The sequence below is a fragment of the Hirsutella rhossiliensis genome (assembly GCF_020360975.1).
Source record: "Hirsutella rhossiliensis strain HR02 chromosome Unknown scaffold00005, whole genome shotgun sequence".
NCBI classification, from domain to species: domain Eukaryota; kingdom Fungi; phylum Ascomycota; class Sordariomycetes; order Hypocreales; family Ophiocordycipitaceae; genus Hirsutella; species Hirsutella rhossiliensis.
The window spans coordinates 1,865,616-1,883,582 of record NW_025408671.1 but is presented as its reverse complement, the minus strand read 5'-3'; the positions used below and the strand labels follow the sequence as shown (position 1 = coordinate 1,883,582).

The 17,967-nt window shown below is 57.6% G+C and overlaps 7 protein-coding genes across 7 annotated transcripts; 4 read left to right on the top strand and 3 right to left on the bottom strand.

Annotated features, from left to right (window-relative positions):
• Positions 1-1,520: 1,520 nt before the first annotated feature.
• Positions 1,521-5,324, top strand: HRG_05431 (dynamin family domain-containing protein; the record flags this gene model as incomplete). Its single annotated transcript, XM_044863902.1, has 13 exons — positions 1,521-1,790; positions 2,085-2,361; positions 2,417-2,469; positions 2,521-2,993; positions 3,052-3,107; positions 3,165-3,379; positions 3,427-3,569; positions 3,629-3,995; positions 4,055-4,136; positions 4,374-4,580; positions 4,652-4,763; positions 4,826-4,917; positions 4,972-5,324. The coding sequence occupies 13 exons, from the start codon at positions 1,521-1,523 to the stop codon at positions 5,322-5,324; spliced, it is 2,700 nt and encodes an 899-aa protein (XP_044720434.1).
• Positions 5,325-6,574: 1,250 nt separating this feature from the next.
• HRG_05430 (2OG-Fe(II) oxygenase superfamily domain-containing protein) lies at positions 6,575-7,823 on the top strand (the record flags this gene model as incomplete). The annotated part of the gene is made up of 4 exons (XM_044863901.1): positions 6,575-6,619; positions 6,737-7,339; positions 7,393-7,619; positions 7,691-7,823. The coding sequence occupies 4 exons, from the start codon at positions 6,575-6,577 to the stop codon at positions 7,821-7,823; spliced, it is 1,008 nt and encodes a 335-aa protein (XP_044720433.1).
• Positions 7,824-7,997: 174 nt separating this feature from the next.
• Positions 7,998-8,474, bottom strand: HRG_05429 (uncharacterized protein; the record flags this gene model as incomplete). The annotated part of the gene is made up of 2 exons (XM_044863900.1): positions 7,998-8,180; positions 8,280-8,474. 2 exons carry the CDS (start codon positions 8,472-8,474, stop codon positions 7,998-8,000), a joined length of 378 nt encoding a protein of 125 aa, XP_044720432.1.
• A 169-nt stretch (positions 8,475-8,643) lies between these two features.
• Positions 8,644-9,069, top strand: HRG_05428 (uncharacterized protein; the record flags this gene model as incomplete). Its single annotated transcript, XM_044863899.1, has 3 exons — positions 8,644-8,659; positions 8,717-8,851; positions 8,906-9,069. The coding sequence occupies 3 exons, from the start codon at positions 8,644-8,646 to the stop codon at positions 9,067-9,069; spliced, it is 315 nt and encodes a 104-aa protein (XP_044720431.1).
• Positions 9,070-9,773: 704 nt separating this feature from the next.
• Positions 9,774-10,605, top strand: HRG_05427 (protein tyrosine phosphatase-like protein, PTPLA domain-containing protein; the record flags this gene model as incomplete). The annotated part of the gene is made up of 3 exons (XM_044863898.1): positions 9,774-10,002; positions 10,094-10,444; positions 10,517-10,605. The coding sequence occupies 3 exons, from the start codon at positions 9,774-9,776 to the stop codon at positions 10,603-10,605; spliced, it is 669 nt and encodes a 222-aa protein (XP_044720430.1).
• A 402-nt stretch (positions 10,606-11,007) lies between these two features.
• HRG_05426 (alpha/beta-Hydrolase) lies at positions 11,008-12,499 on the bottom strand (the record flags this gene model as incomplete). Its single annotated transcript, XM_044863897.1, has 5 exons — positions 11,008-11,186; positions 11,296-11,631; positions 11,698-12,146; positions 12,216-12,373; positions 12,458-12,499. The coding sequence occupies 5 exons, from the start codon at positions 12,497-12,499 to the stop codon at positions 11,008-11,010; spliced, it is 1,164 nt and encodes a 387-aa protein (XP_044720429.1).
• A 696-nt stretch (positions 12,500-13,195) lies between these two features.
• HRG_05425 (bromodomain-containing protein) lies at positions 13,196-17,676 on the bottom strand (the record flags this gene model as incomplete). Its single annotated transcript, XM_044863896.1, has 7 exons — positions 13,196-13,390; positions 13,453-13,788; positions 13,831-13,911; positions 13,954-16,943; positions 16,986-17,174; positions 17,244-17,266; positions 17,324-17,676. 7 exons carry the CDS (start codon positions 17,674-17,676, stop codon positions 13,196-13,198), a joined length of 4,167 nt encoding a protein of 1,388 aa, XP_044720428.1.
• Positions 17,677-17,967: the final 291 nt, after the last annotated feature.

Sequence of the window (17,967 nt, the reverse complement as noted above, 5' to 3'; positions counted from 1 at the left end):
TATATGCATGGTGGCTGCGGGGAAAGGTCTGTCGTGACCCGCGGTTATGTGTGTTGACTCACTCGCAGGTGTTTTCAAGATTGTCGACACTAAGAATGCATGTGAAGGGGGAGGGTTTATTGGGAGAAGAGGCAAGGAGCCTCCCTCGTCGGCTGGAGATGCGAAGCCAAGGAAGACGAACAAGAAGTGCCATGGTCACTGACTTCAATGTGGTTAGTTGTAATTCATATGTTGGTGCCTCCGTCTCTTAAATCGCTCCAAAGCCTTGGGCCGACCCTATCGGCTATATCGCCGGACCATATGGGCAGTGAACAGCGTCTGCGCATGTGAATGTCGTCAAGACAATGGCCACGTCTTGACTTTGCGCCAACGAGGTGAACTGTAGCCTAGACAGAGCTCTGGTCGTTCGTTGCATGGGGTTCTCTGCTGGAGTTTGAGCTCGGCCCACCAGCAGCGGATTCTTCTTGTCCACGGATAATAGCCGATTAGATGCGAAACAAGCAGACATTGTGGTGAACAAAAGCGTCGTTGCACTGTGCTGTCAGTCCTGCTTGCTGGCTTATAGAACACGCCATTTGATAAATGGTCTTGGCCGAAGCACTCAAACACATGGTTCCCCGACGCCTGCCTCGGTCGATGAACCGTAAACTCCTCTTCAGGTATAGATCCACCATTGCTTGGAAAGTTGAGGAGGTTCGGAACGAACAATTATCGTTGGGAAACAGGCCACCTAGTTGGACGGTCCAGTAATTATCAAGTCGAGTAAGCAGTGAGTAGTATCAAGGGGTTACCTGCGGCCAGTCCCAGCAGCCGCTTTGGTTTGAAATTGGCAAATGGAATATGTACTGAAAACACACATATAGCCTATATTTAAGTGTCCTGGGTATTTGCGTTGCAGTTGGCGCTTCCATTTTCTGATTCGCTCTCAGTTCCCCTCGCGCGCTGGCCGGCGGCTTGTCTGGTCCCCAGGCCGCATCCTGCGAGGATTTGGCCGCCATGGTGGTCTGGCGAGCCGCAATGCATGGCCATGGCATGTGACGCCGGGCTCCGTCGGCCATTGTAGGGTTTCAGGGCCTATATTTGGAGCATTCCATGTGGGATTGGCCTTGCAGCAGCGGCTTTCCGGCCGCAGGGCTGAGTTGGAGACGAACGGTAGAACCAACTGCAGGAACTATCACGAAACGTTGAAACGCTGCGTGTCAAGTTGCGACGGCCGCGGCGCCTAAACTCACAAGGTGGTTGGCCGGGTTGAAGCCGCCGATGGCGCGCGCAACATGCAGTCGATGACCTCGTCGAAACAGAGGGCCAACATGCATACGAACGGGGGCGCAGCAATGCAGCAGAGAACCGGCAATGGACGACAGGGACAAGCCTTTCTGCACTATATATTGCCCTCCCTCTGGAAGTAACAAGTCGGTGTTGCTGGAATGACATTCGCATTCGGAGACCAGCCGGCTCACACTGGCGACCAACTCCAACCCACGAGCTATACGACACTTGCACCGACAGTCCTGCCCGGGATGAACCAACGTCCGCTTACAAGCGCGGGCGAGCCCTCGTCGCATCCTCCTTCGGACAAAGACTCGAGCCCAAGCACAGAATCTTCTCGTCAAAATACTCCGTCGTCGGAGGGAGACTCGCCATCGCCCGACTACGTCAGCGACGATGAGGACCAGACCATCGAGCAAGACGCGCCTGCTGTCTTGACTGGGCCGCCGCTTTTCCGATTCAGCTCCGAGCCTGCTCCATCCAACAGAGCTTGTCGAGTTGAGCAAACGGGAGTCCGCCAGGTTGGTAACGACGTTGGCTTTACCTTTCGCGTACTTCACAACGCTTCCCCTTTGCCGTCTCATCGTATGGCCCGTCACGCGTGGTCCGCATCTCAACATGACGTTTCGTCTATTTCCTTTGCTTTCGCAGACAAGCTGTCACTAGCTCCAGCGGCACCGAAAAGCTCGTCGAGAAAGTCTTGGTCTGGATCTGGTGCAAGTGCAAGCTTACCCCCGGTCGGGGACTCACTCTCCACGGTGGCGGCACAGCAGACAGCACATGAGCCCGTCTCACTTGAGCGCTCTCGAAGCCAGTCCGATGTTTCAGCCGTGGCCGCCAGAGTCAAGCGCGCTCCTGTTGCCTACGACGTTGGCAATGAGCAAACGCCGCAACATCGGTTCTTCACACGTGAATTCCAGGACACTCTCCGAAAAGGCATACAGGTGGCAAAGACCACGGCAGAGACATTGGTCTTGAGTCCCATCGTCCAGGACAACTCTTGGGAGTATCTGCTCGAAGAAGCTAAAACGCTGTGCACTTTCCAAACTACTGACACGCGGACGGTTGCTTTGCTCGGCAACTCTGGGGAAGGTCAGTACTGAGCACATTCAATCAATACGTCTGGAGCTTACCACCGCCCATGTAGGCAAAAGCAGTCTCATCAACTCACTGCTTCACTATCCCGGAATTGCAAAAACGGTCAGCCCTTGAAGCTGTTGAAACGTGAGATATGAACTGAGGCAATTTTAGGGAGATACGGGCTCTGCCTGCACATCCGTGATAACCGAGTATAGGCAGAAGCTTCCCAGTCATACGGCGCCCATCTGCATCGAAGCAGAGTACCTGTCTCAAGACGAGATTGAAGATGCGTTATCTGAACTGCTGTACAGCTACCGACAGCTTCACATGCCCGGGGTCACGTCGGACGAGACATCAAGGGAAGAGTACAGGGAATACGAGCAAGAATCTGCCCAGGCGTGGTCAGCCCTGGAAGCCGCGTTCAAGCACCACCACGGATTCAGCCAGCATTTTCTCAAGGACACGACTGAAGGAGCCTTTGGAAGAGTGAAAGACCAGCTCATCAGATGGTCCTACGATATTGACTGGCCCGCGGGAGGGGAGACGGGAGTCTGGAAGGGCACCGCCGGCACTTCGCACGAGTGCCTCGAGCAGACAGATGTTTTCATGGGCGATAAGTATTGGCCATTTACAAAGGTTATTCGGTAAGCCGATTCTTTTCCCTGGAGAGGCGAGCTTCCTACTGACCTGACGCTTGGTCAGGATTTACCTCGATACGCAGATCCTCAGGACCGGCGTCGTGCTCGCAGACCTGCCGGGTGAGTATCTGGAGTTTGGGATGGCAGAAATATATACGGCTAACAGGACCGTCAAAGGCCTGCAGGACACCAACCTCGCCAGAGTGCGTGCCACGCAAGACTACATGATGAGGTGCAACAACGTCTTCGTCGTGGCCAATATTGCCCGTGCCATTACCGACCAATCGCTCAAGTCGTCTCTGTACTCGGCTCTTTCACGCAACGTCCCCTTTGAATGGGAGGACTCGGGGGCCAAGGCGATGAACGTCGCCGTGGTCTGCACAAGAATTGAGGTGAGGCTCGAACCAGTCCCCCCACGAGACTGTGCTAAACAGTTCAGGACATCAATATGGACAGGGCCAGGCAGGAGTTCTGCGGTCCTGGGAAGCGGGTGGATCCGTCCGTCATTGAGCAGCTTGAGAGAAATATTGCAGAGGCCAAGGAAGCCGGAGACAAGGCTCGAAAGAAAGACTTGAAGAAAAGGCAGGCTTCTTGCTCAGTGATGCTGCGAACACGCGGGGGTTAACCAAGAGGCACCATAGGCGAGAGATCCTCTTCATCCAAGCTCGCAACGACCATGTCAAGGAGGGACTGCGAAGCGCATACGCCCGCAAAGTCCCCGGCGGCAGACTCGACGTCTTCTGCGTGTCGAACAAATGGTACGAGACGAACTCTGCCAAGGGCAATGCTCACCTCGTTTCTGTCAGCGGCGTACCGGAGATTCGTAGGTTCTGTCACCAAATCACGGCCGATGCGCAACTGCGAGAGGCCAGGTACTTCATCGAGTCCTCGCTCTTTGGTCTGCTCAACTCTCTGGAGATGAAGTTCAAGGGCTTGTCGGTAGAACACGAACATCGAGCTTTGTCACGGGAGTTGAAGGAGACGGCTCAAGCAAGGCTGGATGAAACTGTAAGTCGTCGGTTCCGTCAGCTCGACTCTTGGACCCAGCTCACATTTGAAACGAACAGGCGCAAAGCGCAGCCGAGGCAATCCAGAAACTCGCCCGAGATTTCCTATGCTGCTTCGAAGAACAAATATCTGCACTGCTAAGTGGGCTCTTCCTCCGCAACTAAGTCTGGCCAAGTCCAACACTCGTTCAAAGTGCACAGAAGCCCCTTCTGGAGAGACGCGGCCGCAGTCGAGGGCCTCAAATGGCACAAGGTGCGCCAAAAGAGATCTTTCATCTTCCGAGCCTGGTAGCTAACAGTGTCCCACGTCAGTGGCACCGGTGTACGCCCAAGCCTTCGGCTGAACCCGATTGTGTCTCGTCTGCTGACTTGCGCCCAGCCCAGTTCAACGCCTGGTGCCGCAGAAACGGCGATCATGCGACGGCCGGCCGCCCTCGTGAAGACTGGAACTCGCAAATCATCTGGAAAATGCGCCAGGAGCAGGAGTTTCAGTGGTCTCTGGTCCAAGACGGAGTCCGGGACGTGTTCCGCGACGCTCTCCAGTCTATCAAGCGTCTTTTGAATGACCTGAAATCGTCATTGACATGTGGGAAGCCTTGATGTCGTCCACTTATGGGATTGTTTTGAGGCACGATAAGGCTGACTTGCCGGATCTAGCATTGGCTCCCGCCGAGTTTCGTAGTCTGCTCGAGGACGGGATCGCATCTAGGATCAACGACTTGGGGTTCAAGATAAACATGGCAAGGGAAGGCTTTGCTCGAGACATAAGGTACGAAGAACTCTCGCTGCCGGCGCCCGTTTCTTGGATTTACTGACGGTTGGCATGTCCAGTCTCACTCGCCGTTGTGCAACAGAGTCAAACTACACGTCCTACATCGTGGGCCAGATGCTGCCGACCTATCGGCACGCCAGCAGCCAGTCCGGTAAGCACTCGCCGACCCAGAGAGAGCTGGAGCGGCTGAAATTTATCCAAACAGGGACCGGGATGGCGGCGCGACAAAGGCGGATCGTCCAGGATCGCATCACAGACGATGTCCTTTTCCCAACGATTGGCGCGTTGATATCCGACAGCGTCCACAGCTCTCTCGAGCAGACAAAGCAGGCCCTGCTGGGCATGGTCGGCCACGCCATGGAACGCCTCAGGGCAGATGTAGACTCTGCTGTCGGGCACGAGGACTTGCCAAGGTCGCAGACCAGCGCCGCCGAGCATGCAAGACGACAGGGCCAGATCCATGACCTGTTAGGCAAGGTTGAGGGGCTCAGGGCAGATGCAGAGAGGCTGAGTCGGTCTTGCAGGGACCGGAGCGAGGACGGCCAGACTGAGACCTGATGGACGAGCTTCGTGGTGCTGGGTAGCGATTCGCGAGTCAGTTTCTGCGTCACATGTAGCTCAAGGGCGTTTTTAACCATCATTCTTCTTTCTTCATTGAGCTTCGCTGCATCTACGCGTAGCAAAGGAAACTCTCAAACAGGCGTTAGAGAGCGCCTGTGGAAGTGAGTGATCAGGGGCTATACAATTGATGCAACAACGATGCAAACATCTCCTCGAGCTACGTGAGACCCAGGAGGGGCTTTATACGTACAGATAGCTCGCCTAGACCCTGATATAGCTGCTAGCTAATATAGCCCTACCCTGATGGTGATGAGGTCCTGATACGAGGTTGTGACTTCCCTTGGCCTCAATGCATAGGAATGGATTATCCCTGTGCCCTGTGTGTGTGTGTGGCTCCCTGGACTCTGCTTACGCATGGGCCCCTTAGTTGATTGACGGTTGTTGCCCAGCAGAAACTCTGCTGGCCTTGTTGTTATAGAGAAGACGGCGCGTAATATGCCTATTCAAGAACGGATGGCTTATGCTGCGCTTCACCGGGAATTCAATCCCCCTTGCACACAATCAAAGGGGACGCCAGAAACGACTTGAAAGATGCAACGACAGGGTAATTAATATGGCCCATAGCTTGGGGCGTCACAGTCATTCGAAGCTCGTACCGTCTTCTACTCCTTTCAAGATCACAACACATTATCCCTCTTTCCCTGCAGCAGCCTAGGCTAACATGATTTCTGTGCATGGGAGGTTTATCGTGGACTCGGGAGGATACCAGCGGCCAGTTCCGGCAAATGCCTCGACGGGAGGAGCTTGAGCCGTCCAAATCTGGCAAACGGACCTCGGCATTGCAACATCATGTACGAGGTATTGAATCATGTACGAACTTATGTAGTCGCTGCCCCGTCTCTGCATTCGTACAGTAGACGGCCTGCCGAGTGCGTTCGACCACATGAGACCAGACGATACATATGCCTAATGTAGGTGGCCGAATAAGGTAACGAGCGCAGCTATTCCTTCGACAACCAACCCCTCCTCTTCTTCACCTCCTCCTCCTGCTGCTCCTCCTCCTCACCCCCGCAAGGAGTCATCCTCATTCACCAAATTATTCTCACATCCCCGATCCCCTCCCTTTCGAAGCGTGTATGGCCGAGTAAGGGAGAGAGTGTATGTGACATAAAACAGACAAAAAAACGTCGACATACCAGAGTCAACACCCATTTATACACGTGAACATCATCAGCAATCTCTCCAAAATGGCGACAGACGCGGCCGTGAGCAAGGAGGGCCTCTTCATCCCCGTAAGTCCACGCAGTCGTCAAGTCCCTCCATCTTCCCCTCCCTCAAAAGACTAGCCCGCCATCCAATAAGCAGACTGACCGGTTTGAAACCCGGACATGACCAACCCCCATGTTCAGCTCATCGACTTCTCAAAGTTCCTCGAGGGAACCGCCGACGAGCGAGCCACCACGGCCAAGGCCATCCTCGACGGCTTCCAGACGGCCGGCTTCGTCTACCTCAAGAACCACGAGGTGCCGGCCGACAAGCTCCGCCACACCTTCAGCCGCTCGGCCGACTTCTTCGACCAGCCACTCGACGCCAAGCTCAAGCTCGGCTGGACGACGCCCGAGGCCAACCGCGGCTACTCGTCGCCGGGCCGCGAAAAGGTGACGCAGGAGCAGGACTTGAGCCAGGTGGAGAAGATGCGCAGCGAGGTGCCCGACCTCAAGGAGAGCTTCGAGATTGGCCGCGACTCGGACCCGGCGCATAGCAATCCGTGGCCGCCCGAGGAGGGCAAGCTCGGGGGCTTCAGGGCCGACATGGTCGACTTTTTCGACCGGTGCCAGAAGATGCACCGCGATGTCATGAGAGCCATAGCCTTGGGCATGGGCCTCGACGAGGGCTATTTTGACGGCTTCATCGACGACGCCGACAACACGCTCCGGCTGCTGCACTACCCCGAGGTCAAGGCCGACGTCTTTAAAATCAACCCTGGCCAGGTCCGCGCCGGAGAACACAGCGTAGGTCCCGTGGGCCCCGAGCCAGCGCAGCAGCCGAAGACTAACGTACGCAGGACTACGGCTCCGTCACGCTCCTCTTCCAGGACAACCGGGGCGGGCTGCAGGTTAGGAGCCCCAACGGCCAGTTCGTCGATGCGACTCCCATCGAGGGCACCGTCGTCATCAACGCCGGCGATCTGTTGGCCCGGTGGAGCAACGACACCATCAAAAGCACCATTCACCGCGTCGTGGAGCCGCCGCGCAAGGAGGGCAAGGAATACCCGCCGCGGTACAGCATCGCGTTCGTCTCGTCTCCCTTGTGACCCCCCGCCCGTCGAGGCAAAGAGGTGCGCTGACCAAGAGAGACGGCAGGTACTTTTGCAACCCCAACTTCAAGGACTTCATCGAGACCCTGCCCGGGACGTATGGGGCGGAGCAGGACAAGAAGTACGGGGGCGTCAACAGCGGCGAATATCTCGTTAAGAGACTCACGGCCACGTACTGATCCGACAAGGTGGAACAGATTGCACAGCGGTGTACATGTGAGGTAATTTCGTGTCGATCATCCCATCGTGAGCCTCCTGACTGTTGACCGCGGGAGCCGCGCTCGTCTCCCCTCTCCACCAAGTCGGACTGGCTCGATGGTGTCTGTGAATCAATGTAGCCGTATGATGGTCACTCACGGGTGGATATCTGTGTCAGTTGAAGCATCCTGGTTTCCGTGCCGAGAAGTCTGGAGAGGGTGCCGAGCCCCGTCGTCCATTGTCTCCTCCTGGATAAGCCCCTGGGCGGAGCCGTTACCGTCCCGGGACCCACCCTGGTTCCGTGTTTCGTCGGTCCTTGGTCCGGGGGCCATGGGGACCTGAGATTGTGTGAAATCAGCCAACGACAAGGCCTGCATGACGGCGTACTCTGCATGAGGAAGGGGGATCTAGGCCTTGCCTGGCGTCCATTGCATCACCTCACAGGCCAGAGCGCCTCGAGATGCTGCCGGCCCGCCACTTGGGAGGGCCCCTCTTCCGAGATTCAGGCCTGGCGCCCTCAGCTGGGTCGGGTTAAGCTTCGAGACCACCTCCTCAGCTCTGACGCAGCCAGGAGGCTTAGCTTGCAGCCATAGCCTAAGCGGGCGGCAGAAGATGCCGATATTCCCGGCCATGGCGAGCGGGAGCTTTCTGGCATGCAGTCCGGCAGCTTATATATATTCTCCCCATCCTCCTTTACCTCTGAGCCGAATCACACTGACAAGAGCCTCCCTCACCAATACATCTCGGGCCCATCCATTGACAGCACTCACTCGCACACACTTGACCAACTCGACGTTCACCATGGGCTGGTTCGACGGTAGGCCTCCGGCTTTGTCCTTGTTAGCTGTCGGGACCTGACGTTGGATGCCGACAGATGATTCATCTCAGGCCGAGGCCCACGACGTGGTTACGCAACGCCCTCACGAGGCCAAGTGGTCCCACGAACTCCTCGGCGGTGCGGCCGCGTTTGAGGCGGCCAAGGCGTATGAGGACCACGTAGCGAAAAACGGCAAGTTTCGTGGCCACCATTCGCCAGGCGGCTCGACTGACAACGGACGTGCAGGCCAGCCGGACAGCCACGCCAAGGCCAAGGAGATCGTGGCAGGCTTCATCGGGGCCTTTGTCGACCGCGAGGTGGAGACCAAGGGGCTCGACTACATTGACAGCGAGAAGGCCAAGCACCACGCGCGGCAGCAGGCCGAAGAGCAGCTGAACCAGGACTGGTAGCTGCATGTCGTCGTCGTCGAAGCTTGAATTGAATCGTCGTGGCGTTGACCGTCGAGCATCCTTCCTTGATTGTCCTTGAGAACCGGCAAGCTGTTGCCGACTAGCGTGTTTGAGCTGTGCTTGTCCGTTGCCGACTATCCGATCTCTGGCCGATTCAATCGATGCCGCGCGTTGGCCAGCAGCTGCTGCGCCTCCACCTCTGCGCCTCCACCTCTGCGCCTCCACCTCTGCACCAGAAGAAACTCTCCCGGGCCCCGGCCTCTAAATAGTCCGGCCTCCACTTTACCTTAACTGCACTGCACAAACCTCGCAACTCTTCAACCTGTTTTGACCTGTTTGAACTTGTGCCCTTGACAATGCCGGGAGTCTTGTGAAAAGACAAATGGCCCATTCCTCTCTCTCAACTGGAAAACCAATCTCGTACCCAGCAATTGTCAATTGTTTTCGTAGGCGGTCCCAAGCTCCGGGCCTCGGCCGCACTAGCCCCCATTGGTCCAATCATCCCCCGCGTCTCCATACCAGCTCCAGTCCCCACTTGACTTGTCAACTGGTGTCGATGCCTGTCGATGCCCTCAACTCCAACAACTCCCCCGCCCCTCGCCCTTCCGCCCCGGGCTCGCCCATAACCCCCCCACCCCCAGCCCCCTCTCTTCCATACACGAGGCAGACCTGCTCAATTGGCGCCCGTCGCGCCGCCAGACCCAATGGCCTCCCCGTCCAGCAAGCAGCCCTCCAAGGCGCCGTCCTCGCCCCTCAAGACGGCCTATCTCGTCCTCTACAACGCCGCCTCGGCCGCTGCCTGGGCCGTCGTCCTCGCCCGCACCGTGTCCTTGTGCGCCCTGCCCGGGCCCTTGTTTGTCTACGATGGCGTCGGCCAATGGGCAAAGTGGACGCAGACCATGGCCGCCATGGAGATTCTGCACTCGACGCTCGGTGCGCCTCTTCCTCTTCTCTCGGCTTAGAACGTCGTGTATATCAAGAGATGAAAGGCAAAAGAGTCCATTGCTAACCACGCCGGCCTCAGGCGTCGTCCGCGCACCTCTCTTCACCACGCTCATGCAGGTCTCGTCGCGCTTCCTCCTCGTCTGGGCCATCGTCGACTCCTTCCCCTTCCTCGCCTTTTCGCCAGTCTACTCGTCCATGCTCGTCGCCTGGTCCGTCACAGAGGTCATCCGCTACTCCTACTTTGCCCTCTCCCTGTCCGGCTGGCAGCCCGCCGCCCTCACCTGGCTGCGCTACAACACCTTCTTCGTCCTCTACCCCGTCGGCATCCTCAGCGAGTGCTCCCTCATTTACATGGCCGCAGACCCGGCCGGCATGCGCAGTCCCCTCGAGAAGTATCTGCTATACGCCATCCTTGTCATTTACGTGCCTGGTCAGCCTCTCTGTCTTTGTTCCGGCCTATTTCCTATTCACTATGCCAATGAATTGCTGACTCCCTGCCCAGGTGCCTACGTCCTCTACACTCACATGATGACCCAGCGCAAAAAGATCATGCGCGCCAAGAAGGCAAAGGGCGACAGGGCGACCCGATGAGCAAAGGGAAATTTGCTTTTTTGCTTTCTCTCGTCACCTCTTCTTGAGCTGCTAGACGATAGCTTGTGGCAGGGCAGCTGCAATGCCCACCTCGCGTCGTCGCCTCGGTCATGACGCTGTCCCTCGAGCCGCGCCTCATGCTGCAGACGAGCGGGGGAGAACAAGGCCGGTTCAGCCGAGTTCCGAAGCCGGGTGGTTTCCTTTCCCCCGAAGCCAAAGTCGAGGAAAAGGTCATACCATGAATGCTGTCGAAGCGGGTCAATTCGCTCGCGCTAGGACAAGTTTCAAGCTCCCATGTAGCGATTTGTAAAGACGGGTAATCACATAATACGCTTCATAAAATCTAATATAATGTCATCGTCGCAACTGTTTTGTTTCTTTTTCCCTTTTTCTTCCATTGCGTCAGGCCCCTGATGGTGGGATTTCTTCTACCTCGTGCGGTTCGTTTACTTCTTCCACCTTCTGCGCTTCGTCTTCAGAGCTGGCGTAATACCAGTCATTTTGGAACCATTTCTCAATCAGCCCTGCGGCGTCCTGGGCCAGCTTTTCGTACCTAGGGTTCTCCTTGGGCTCAAACATGTCTGCGACGTGGTCCTCGCATGTCAGCCCTCAAACAAAGGGAAATTCGCTCCGCCCATGAGACGTGAGGGGGACGAACAAAAAGGAAAGGGAGAAAGGGGGCAGACGTACTCATGTGCGCCGACGCCTCGTCCTGCGCCTTGTCGTTGACGGCCTCGGCCCACTCCCCTGCCGGCAGCTTCTTGGGCAGGTTGCAAAAGGTGCGCTCGTGGCCGAGGACGGTGCCGGCGACGCTGACATACGTGGCCGGCGCGGCGCGGCCGAGGCGCGTGTAGAGGTTGGCGAAGCCGACGTCCAGCTCGTCGCCCAGCTGCGCCATGCATTCCATGCGCTTCTTGAGCTGCTCGGGCCGCGCGAGGCACCCGACAAACTCGAGGTGCGACGACACCCACGTCCACCCCGTCGTCAGCTGCTCGCGGTTGACCCACGCCGCCGCGCCGCCCGCCGCTACGGCCCCGGCCGCCCCGGCGTACATGGCCATCCTGCCCCAGCGTGCCCACGGTGAGCCGTTACCGCCCGACGTCGTCGTTGATGCTGCTGCTTGGGAGCTTGACGGCAGAGCCATCCTGGCGTCGTTGGCCCTGTTCTTGTTGTTGGAAGAGGTCGGAGAGCCCCAGAGGACGCTAGAGAGGCCGCTGAGCTGCGACACGGCCGCGGCGGCGTTCTGGTAGTGGCCCTCTGCGCCGTGGGCCAGGACGCCGGGGGAGATGCCGAGAAAGGGTGTGTCGAGGGCCAGGACGCCCTGGACGTAGGGGAACATGAGGCTGTTGAAGGCGGGCGACTCGGTCTTCTCGATGCCGTCCTCGGAGTAGATGGGCTTCTCCGACGCCAGCCCGATGACCATTTCGGCCGCGACGATGCCGCCCATCGAGTGGCCCACCAGGACCGTCCTCACCGACGGGTCGACTGTCGGCGAAGTCGTGCCGGCGGCCACCTCCAAGTCGATGACCTTGTCCTCCAGCCTGTTGCAGGCCCGTTAGAATCCGCCACCTAGTCGCTGGTAATGACCAAGGGGGAGAGGTCCGACGAACCAGCTTCGAAATCGGCTCACGCAGCTTCCCAGATCCCCCCTCGTCTCATACTTGGGATACACCAGCACACGCACGTCGACCTTTGGCAGTCTCTGCGCCACCATATCTCTCAAGTGCTCCGTGAACTGGTATTCATCTCCAAACGTCGACTCGCCCCCCTTGATATTCATTTACTGTCAGCTAGAACCAAGTTCGACGGCGGCGGCCAACGGGGGACGGAGGAAGCGGCTTGGAAACCCCACCTTGAAGCCGTGGATAAAGGTCAAGATGACTGTCTTTTTCATTTCTTCTGTAGCTTGGGCGAGATGCAGTTGTTCCGGGTTTAACGTGACTGTGGCACCGCCCCCATGTCTTTGTCCTCTTCTTCGTCTTGACTCTTGGTGATGTGCGAGGCGAGAGGCTGTCTGGTGGCGAAGTTGCTACCGAGTACTTACTTAATGTTCGCACTGTGGGGACTTGGTTACTTGGTTACTCGAGTCATGCACATGCCACGTTCATCAGGTGATTGTTGGCCAACAACCGCCGCTGACACAGTAGGCTTTTCTATACTTGCCTGCGGCAGCAGATCTCCGTCACCCTGGCCAGCGCTGGCAGCAACTTTAGCAAGGCCATTGAGGCCGTCTACTAACTAGCGGCAAAGCCCCGTGCTTGCATCACGGCGTCTAATAGAGTACATTTCACGTCTTAATATTCTAGACACGTCCTCGCCCTCGCGCATCTCGTCCTCTGTCATCGCTTCTTTTTCCTGGTATTTCGACGGGCTCCCTGCCCTGAGCCTCCACGAGTTGCACAAATGTGTGCGCGTGTCAGTGTGTGCGCGCGTTTGCGCCTGAGAACCTTCCTGCCTGTCCAACGCCCCAGATAGATGCGTGATCAAACAGCAAAAAAAGCAGAAAACAAGTCCAGCCCGCCTCGTCAACGTGTCGTCACGAGTCCATGTCTGTCCGCTCGCCCCTGATTATTCACATCCGGCGGCTGTTTTAATCCTCGTCGCTTTGCGCCGTGGACCGCGCCCCGTTGGCCGCCTCACGCGCTCCACTCGAGACGATCCTGATTCGCGTTCCGCCGGGCGTTCCTCCGCTCCCGGAGAGCCCGTCGGCCCTGCTTCCCTCCTCCAGCTCATGCAGCTGCGGGTGCGCGTCCATCTCCTCCTGGCATTTCTTGTTGAATAACTCCTGCAGCTCATTGTCAGTAAGGCTTCGTCTCGGCGACCAAAATGTATCCCGGGGTCACTAACCTCCATCGTCTTGGCATCCTGGTAGAGGATGCTGCCGTCCTCGTTGTAGGTTTGGCAATTTCGAATCATGAGTTCAAAGTCCTTGCGCATGTCGCCTAGGCAAGTATACTCCTCCTTCTTGATCCGAGTCTGGATCTGGTTCATGCAAATGGGGTTCTGGATGATGACGTAGTAGTCGGCGTACTCGCGCTTCGGTGGCAGCTTGATGAAGGGGCCGATGATGAGCCGCTTCCCGGCGTCAGACTCGTCGTCCTCGGCGGGGGGCTCGATGTCGTCCACCTCGAGACCCATCAGAGCGTCGTACAGAGTCCGCAAGCTCCTCTGGAGCGTCTCCCGCTGTTGAGGGCTAAGCCGCGAGTCGAGACCGCTGGCTCCGACCTTGCTGGGCCTTCCCTGCGGACCCCGCCGCTTCTTGGCCGGGGGCTCTTCGTCGACATCCTCCGCCTTGCGCTTCTCGTTCTTGCTCCCCGGTTTGCGTCCGCGTTTCTTCGGCGTCTCAACCTCTTCCGTGCTGCCCCGACTCCCTGCCGGCGAATTGTCCATCGAGTTCATGATGGCCATCTTCTTCAGCTTGTTGTTCTCCCGCCTGTCCTTGCGGGCCATCTTGCGAGCCGCGGCGGCCTCTGGCGAGTCCTCGTCATCGTCCACGGCCATCAACCACTGTTCTTCCGTCAGGCCGTCGTCGTACCGCACCTTGGTGCGTTCACGAGCGCCACGGCCCAGCGAAATCTCTTCATTCTCTTCCTCCACAGGGTTGCCCTCGTTCAGGTAAATGTCGGGCAACTCCTCTTCTCCCATCAGACGCGGCTTAACCTTGGCGCCCGAAGCTAAGCCATAGACGGGTTCCCGCTGTCGCTCCTCGTCCATCCTCTGGAACACGACCAACTCATCATCGCTTCGCGCAAGCATCATGTTCAGCTCCTCATCCTCCATGTCGTCCTGCTCTCCGGATTCGGCCATGTCGGCCGTCTCCAGCAGGGTTCGCAGCATGGCGTCACGATCAGTTTCCGAGGATTTGTTGTCGAATCGACCAGCCTGAATGACTTTGCCGTCCATATCCAGCTTGAATCTGGCTCGCTCCAGGATTTTCTCCTCCACGGAGTTTGAGCTGATCAGACGGAGAATTCGCACCTCATTCTTCTGGCCGATACGATGGGCACGATCCTGTGCTTGGAGATCCTGGTGGGGATTCCAGTCTGAATCGTAGATGATGACCGTGTCGGCAGTTTGCAGGTTGAGACCGAGACCACCGGCGCGAGTGGAGAGCAGAAACATGAAGTATTTCGAATCAGGAGCGTTGAACTCGCGCAGCAGGTCGGACCGCTCGTCTGACTTGGTCGTACCGTCCAGACGCAGATACTCCAGCTTCCTGTACCGCAGATAGTCTTCCATAATGTCCATGATGGCCGTCATCTGGAAGAACATCAACACCCGATGTCCGGTGGCCTGGTACTTGGGAAGAATCCGATCCAGCAGCTCGAATTTGCCGGCTGTTCTCCACAGCAAGTCGTTGCTGATGCTCATGGGGTTCATGACATTCTCGACCTCGTCGAAGACGAACGGGTGGTTGCACAGCTTGCGCAGCTGCATAATCATGTTACTCAGGCCGCGGGCGTTTGTCTTACCGCCCTTGCCGTCGCTAACGACAAGCTTGTTGTGCGTGACCATTTGCTTGTATAGCCTCGACTGCAGAGCAGAGAACTTGCACTTGATGACCTTCTCCGTCTTGTCGGGCAGATCTTTCTCCACGTCCTTCTTCAGACGACGAAGTAGGAACGGCCGCAAGACCTTGTGCAGTCGACGGATGACGAGAATCTGCTCTTCTTCTGTGAGCTCCATCTTGTCTTGCCCGCCCGTGTTGGCAAACGGAGTGTTGAACCACTCGTCAAAGGTCTTGACGGATTTGAAAATGTTGGGCAACACAAAGTTGAGCATGGCCCACAGCTCCGACAGGTTGTTCTGCAGAGGAGTACCGGTGAGGATGAGTCTAAAGCGGGTGACGTAGTACGTTTGAATGGTCGCGCTGAGCTTGGAGTTGGAGTTCTTCATGCGATGGCCTTCGTCGATGATCATGTGGAACCACTTGATCTTGCTGAGGATCGGGCGGTCCTTGATGATGTACTCATAAGTTGTCAGAAGCACCTGGAACCTGCCTTGGCGGATCCGCTCTTGATGTTGTTTCCGTGTGTTGGGCGGTCCCTTGTAGACGATCCGGGAGACGGACGGGGCCCATTTCTCAAACTCAAGGTTCCAGTTGGTGAGGGTGCTCAGAGGCACGATGACGAGGTAGGGCCCGGTCTGGTGCTTTCTCTCTATCAGGTACGTGATCAGACTGATGGTCTGGATGGTCTTGCCGAGACCCATCTCGTCGGCGAGGATACCATTGAGGTTGTTGTTGTAGAGCGATATCATCCACTGGAGACCCTTGATCTGATACTCCTTGAGAGAGCCACCCACGAGCATGTTGGCCTGCTCGGTGACATTTTCGCGGATGCGATGGGCAACTGCGTAGTAATCGATCTTCTTGCCGCTGTCGTCGTCTTCCTCGCTCTCCTCCTCGGGGAGGTTGTCCGGGTCCTCCCCATAGGTCTCAGCCGCCTGCCGCTGCTGGGCCTTGACGGACGAGGCGAGCTGGTGCAGGAAGCCGTCCGTCTGCTTGAGCAGATGGGTAATGCGGGTGTCCTTGGCCTGGTCGAGGAGCTTGAGGTACGCTTCCTCGTCGTTGGCCTTGAGGGCCTGCAGACGTTGCTTGGCAGTTCTCTCGATGCGCTTCTGCTCCTCCTTTTCGATGTTGAAGTGCTGGGCATACATGAGACGGCTGAGCTTGTGCGACTTGGTCCGCTGAGTGTTGGCCGCCTCGTGGATCTCGGCACGATGATGGCAAATGGCGCGGAGAAAGTCGACGTGCTTCTTCTTCTCACGATTTTCACGGGCGTCGCGCTGCTGCTTCTCCAACTTCTCCGTGATGCGTGCCTCGCGGACGTTTTGCTTCTTCATGCGACGATATAGCGAGCGGTTGGTAGTCATGGCGAGGTTATCATAGTGCATCATCTGGCGGCCAATCTTGTCGCGAAGAGCGCGCTGCTTGGCATAGAGACCAAGACTCTTCATCTCGATGATGGCCTTGAGTTTCAGCGAGTCATCCGCCTCGAGAGTCTCATTGGTAGCATCCCAGTGAGCGATATTGGCGGGCAGGTTCTTGAGCTCCGCATACCGCTGGGCCATGCGATTGAAGACGACGACCTCCCTCTCGTAGCGGAGGTGATCGAAGTCGATGCCTGTGGGGAAGACGCCGGGAATGAACCATCGGTTCTTGCGCTGGGCATGGTCCAGATACTTGATCGAGGACCGAATCATGCTGGTGCCGTACGGGGACTTGACCGTCTTGTACGTGTGGGTTTTCGGCAGCGAGGGAGAGTCTTCCTGGACGGCCGGCTCAGGGCCAACTGATGCGGACTTGGGCGCATCCTGGCCGGGCTGGCTGGACTTTGCTGAGAGAGATTGGGCAGAGTCGCCGGCGACTGCTTGTCGACGTTGGCGCTGGTTGAAGATGGCCTGCTGGAGTTGGACTGACACGCCTGCATTCTTGCCCAGGAGCTTGAATGCGTGGATTTGCTGTCGAAGGAGAGCAAGCTGTTGCTGGCTGAATTGGCTTGACGACGAGCCAGGCCCGGATGCCAGCCCAGAGGTTGCCGCCGAGCTCTGTCCCGGGGCGGAGGAGCCTGGAGGGGGGGGGTTGAGTGACTGCCCCATTTGCGGAGTGCCCGGCTGGGGCCGTCCGGGTTGCGCGCCATTGATGGCGCCGTTGGAGGCACTGGGCATGTGTGGCTGTTGCGGCTGCGGCTGCTGGTGCTGCTGTTGGGGGTGTTGCTGTTGCTGAAGATGCTGCTGCTGCTGAAGCAGATATTGCTGCTGGCTTCTGCGCATGTTGTGTTGCTGCTGAAAGTTCATCAAGAAGTGAGAGGCCTTGATGTATTCCGGGTCCGTCGAGGGGACGCCTTGTTCCTTCATTTGCTTCAATTTCTGGGCCAAGTGTAAGCCTGACTGGACCTTGTGGACAGAGCCCTGGGGCGCAAAGGCCAAAGGGGGTGGGGGTAGGTTGGACAGGCCCGGCGTCGTCGCGAGACTTACCTTGAAAACCTCTTCAGCTTGCTGCTTGGTCGCGCCGGCGGGCATGGGGGCGCCTGGGTGCTGCACCGCAGGCGAAACTTGCACCGACGCCATGATGGGCTCGGGAAGATTATGTTTTTAAGTTGCTTCAGCCCAATGTACGGGAGAGTTCCCCAAGGAAAATTCAAGTCCACCAGAGTCGGGTTATGTACGGTGCATGTCGAGGGGGTTCGAGGGGGCGTTGTCCTATCTCGCGATGGGGACTCGGTCGTCGCGGGTTGGCAAAGGGAAAAACGAGCGTCCGAAAAAACGACCAAGTGCAAGGGCTCGCGTCAAGAGCGTGGGCGGCAAAACGTCGTCGTCGTTGGCGGCGGGACGCAGGCGCAGCACACGTCGGACAGGCGC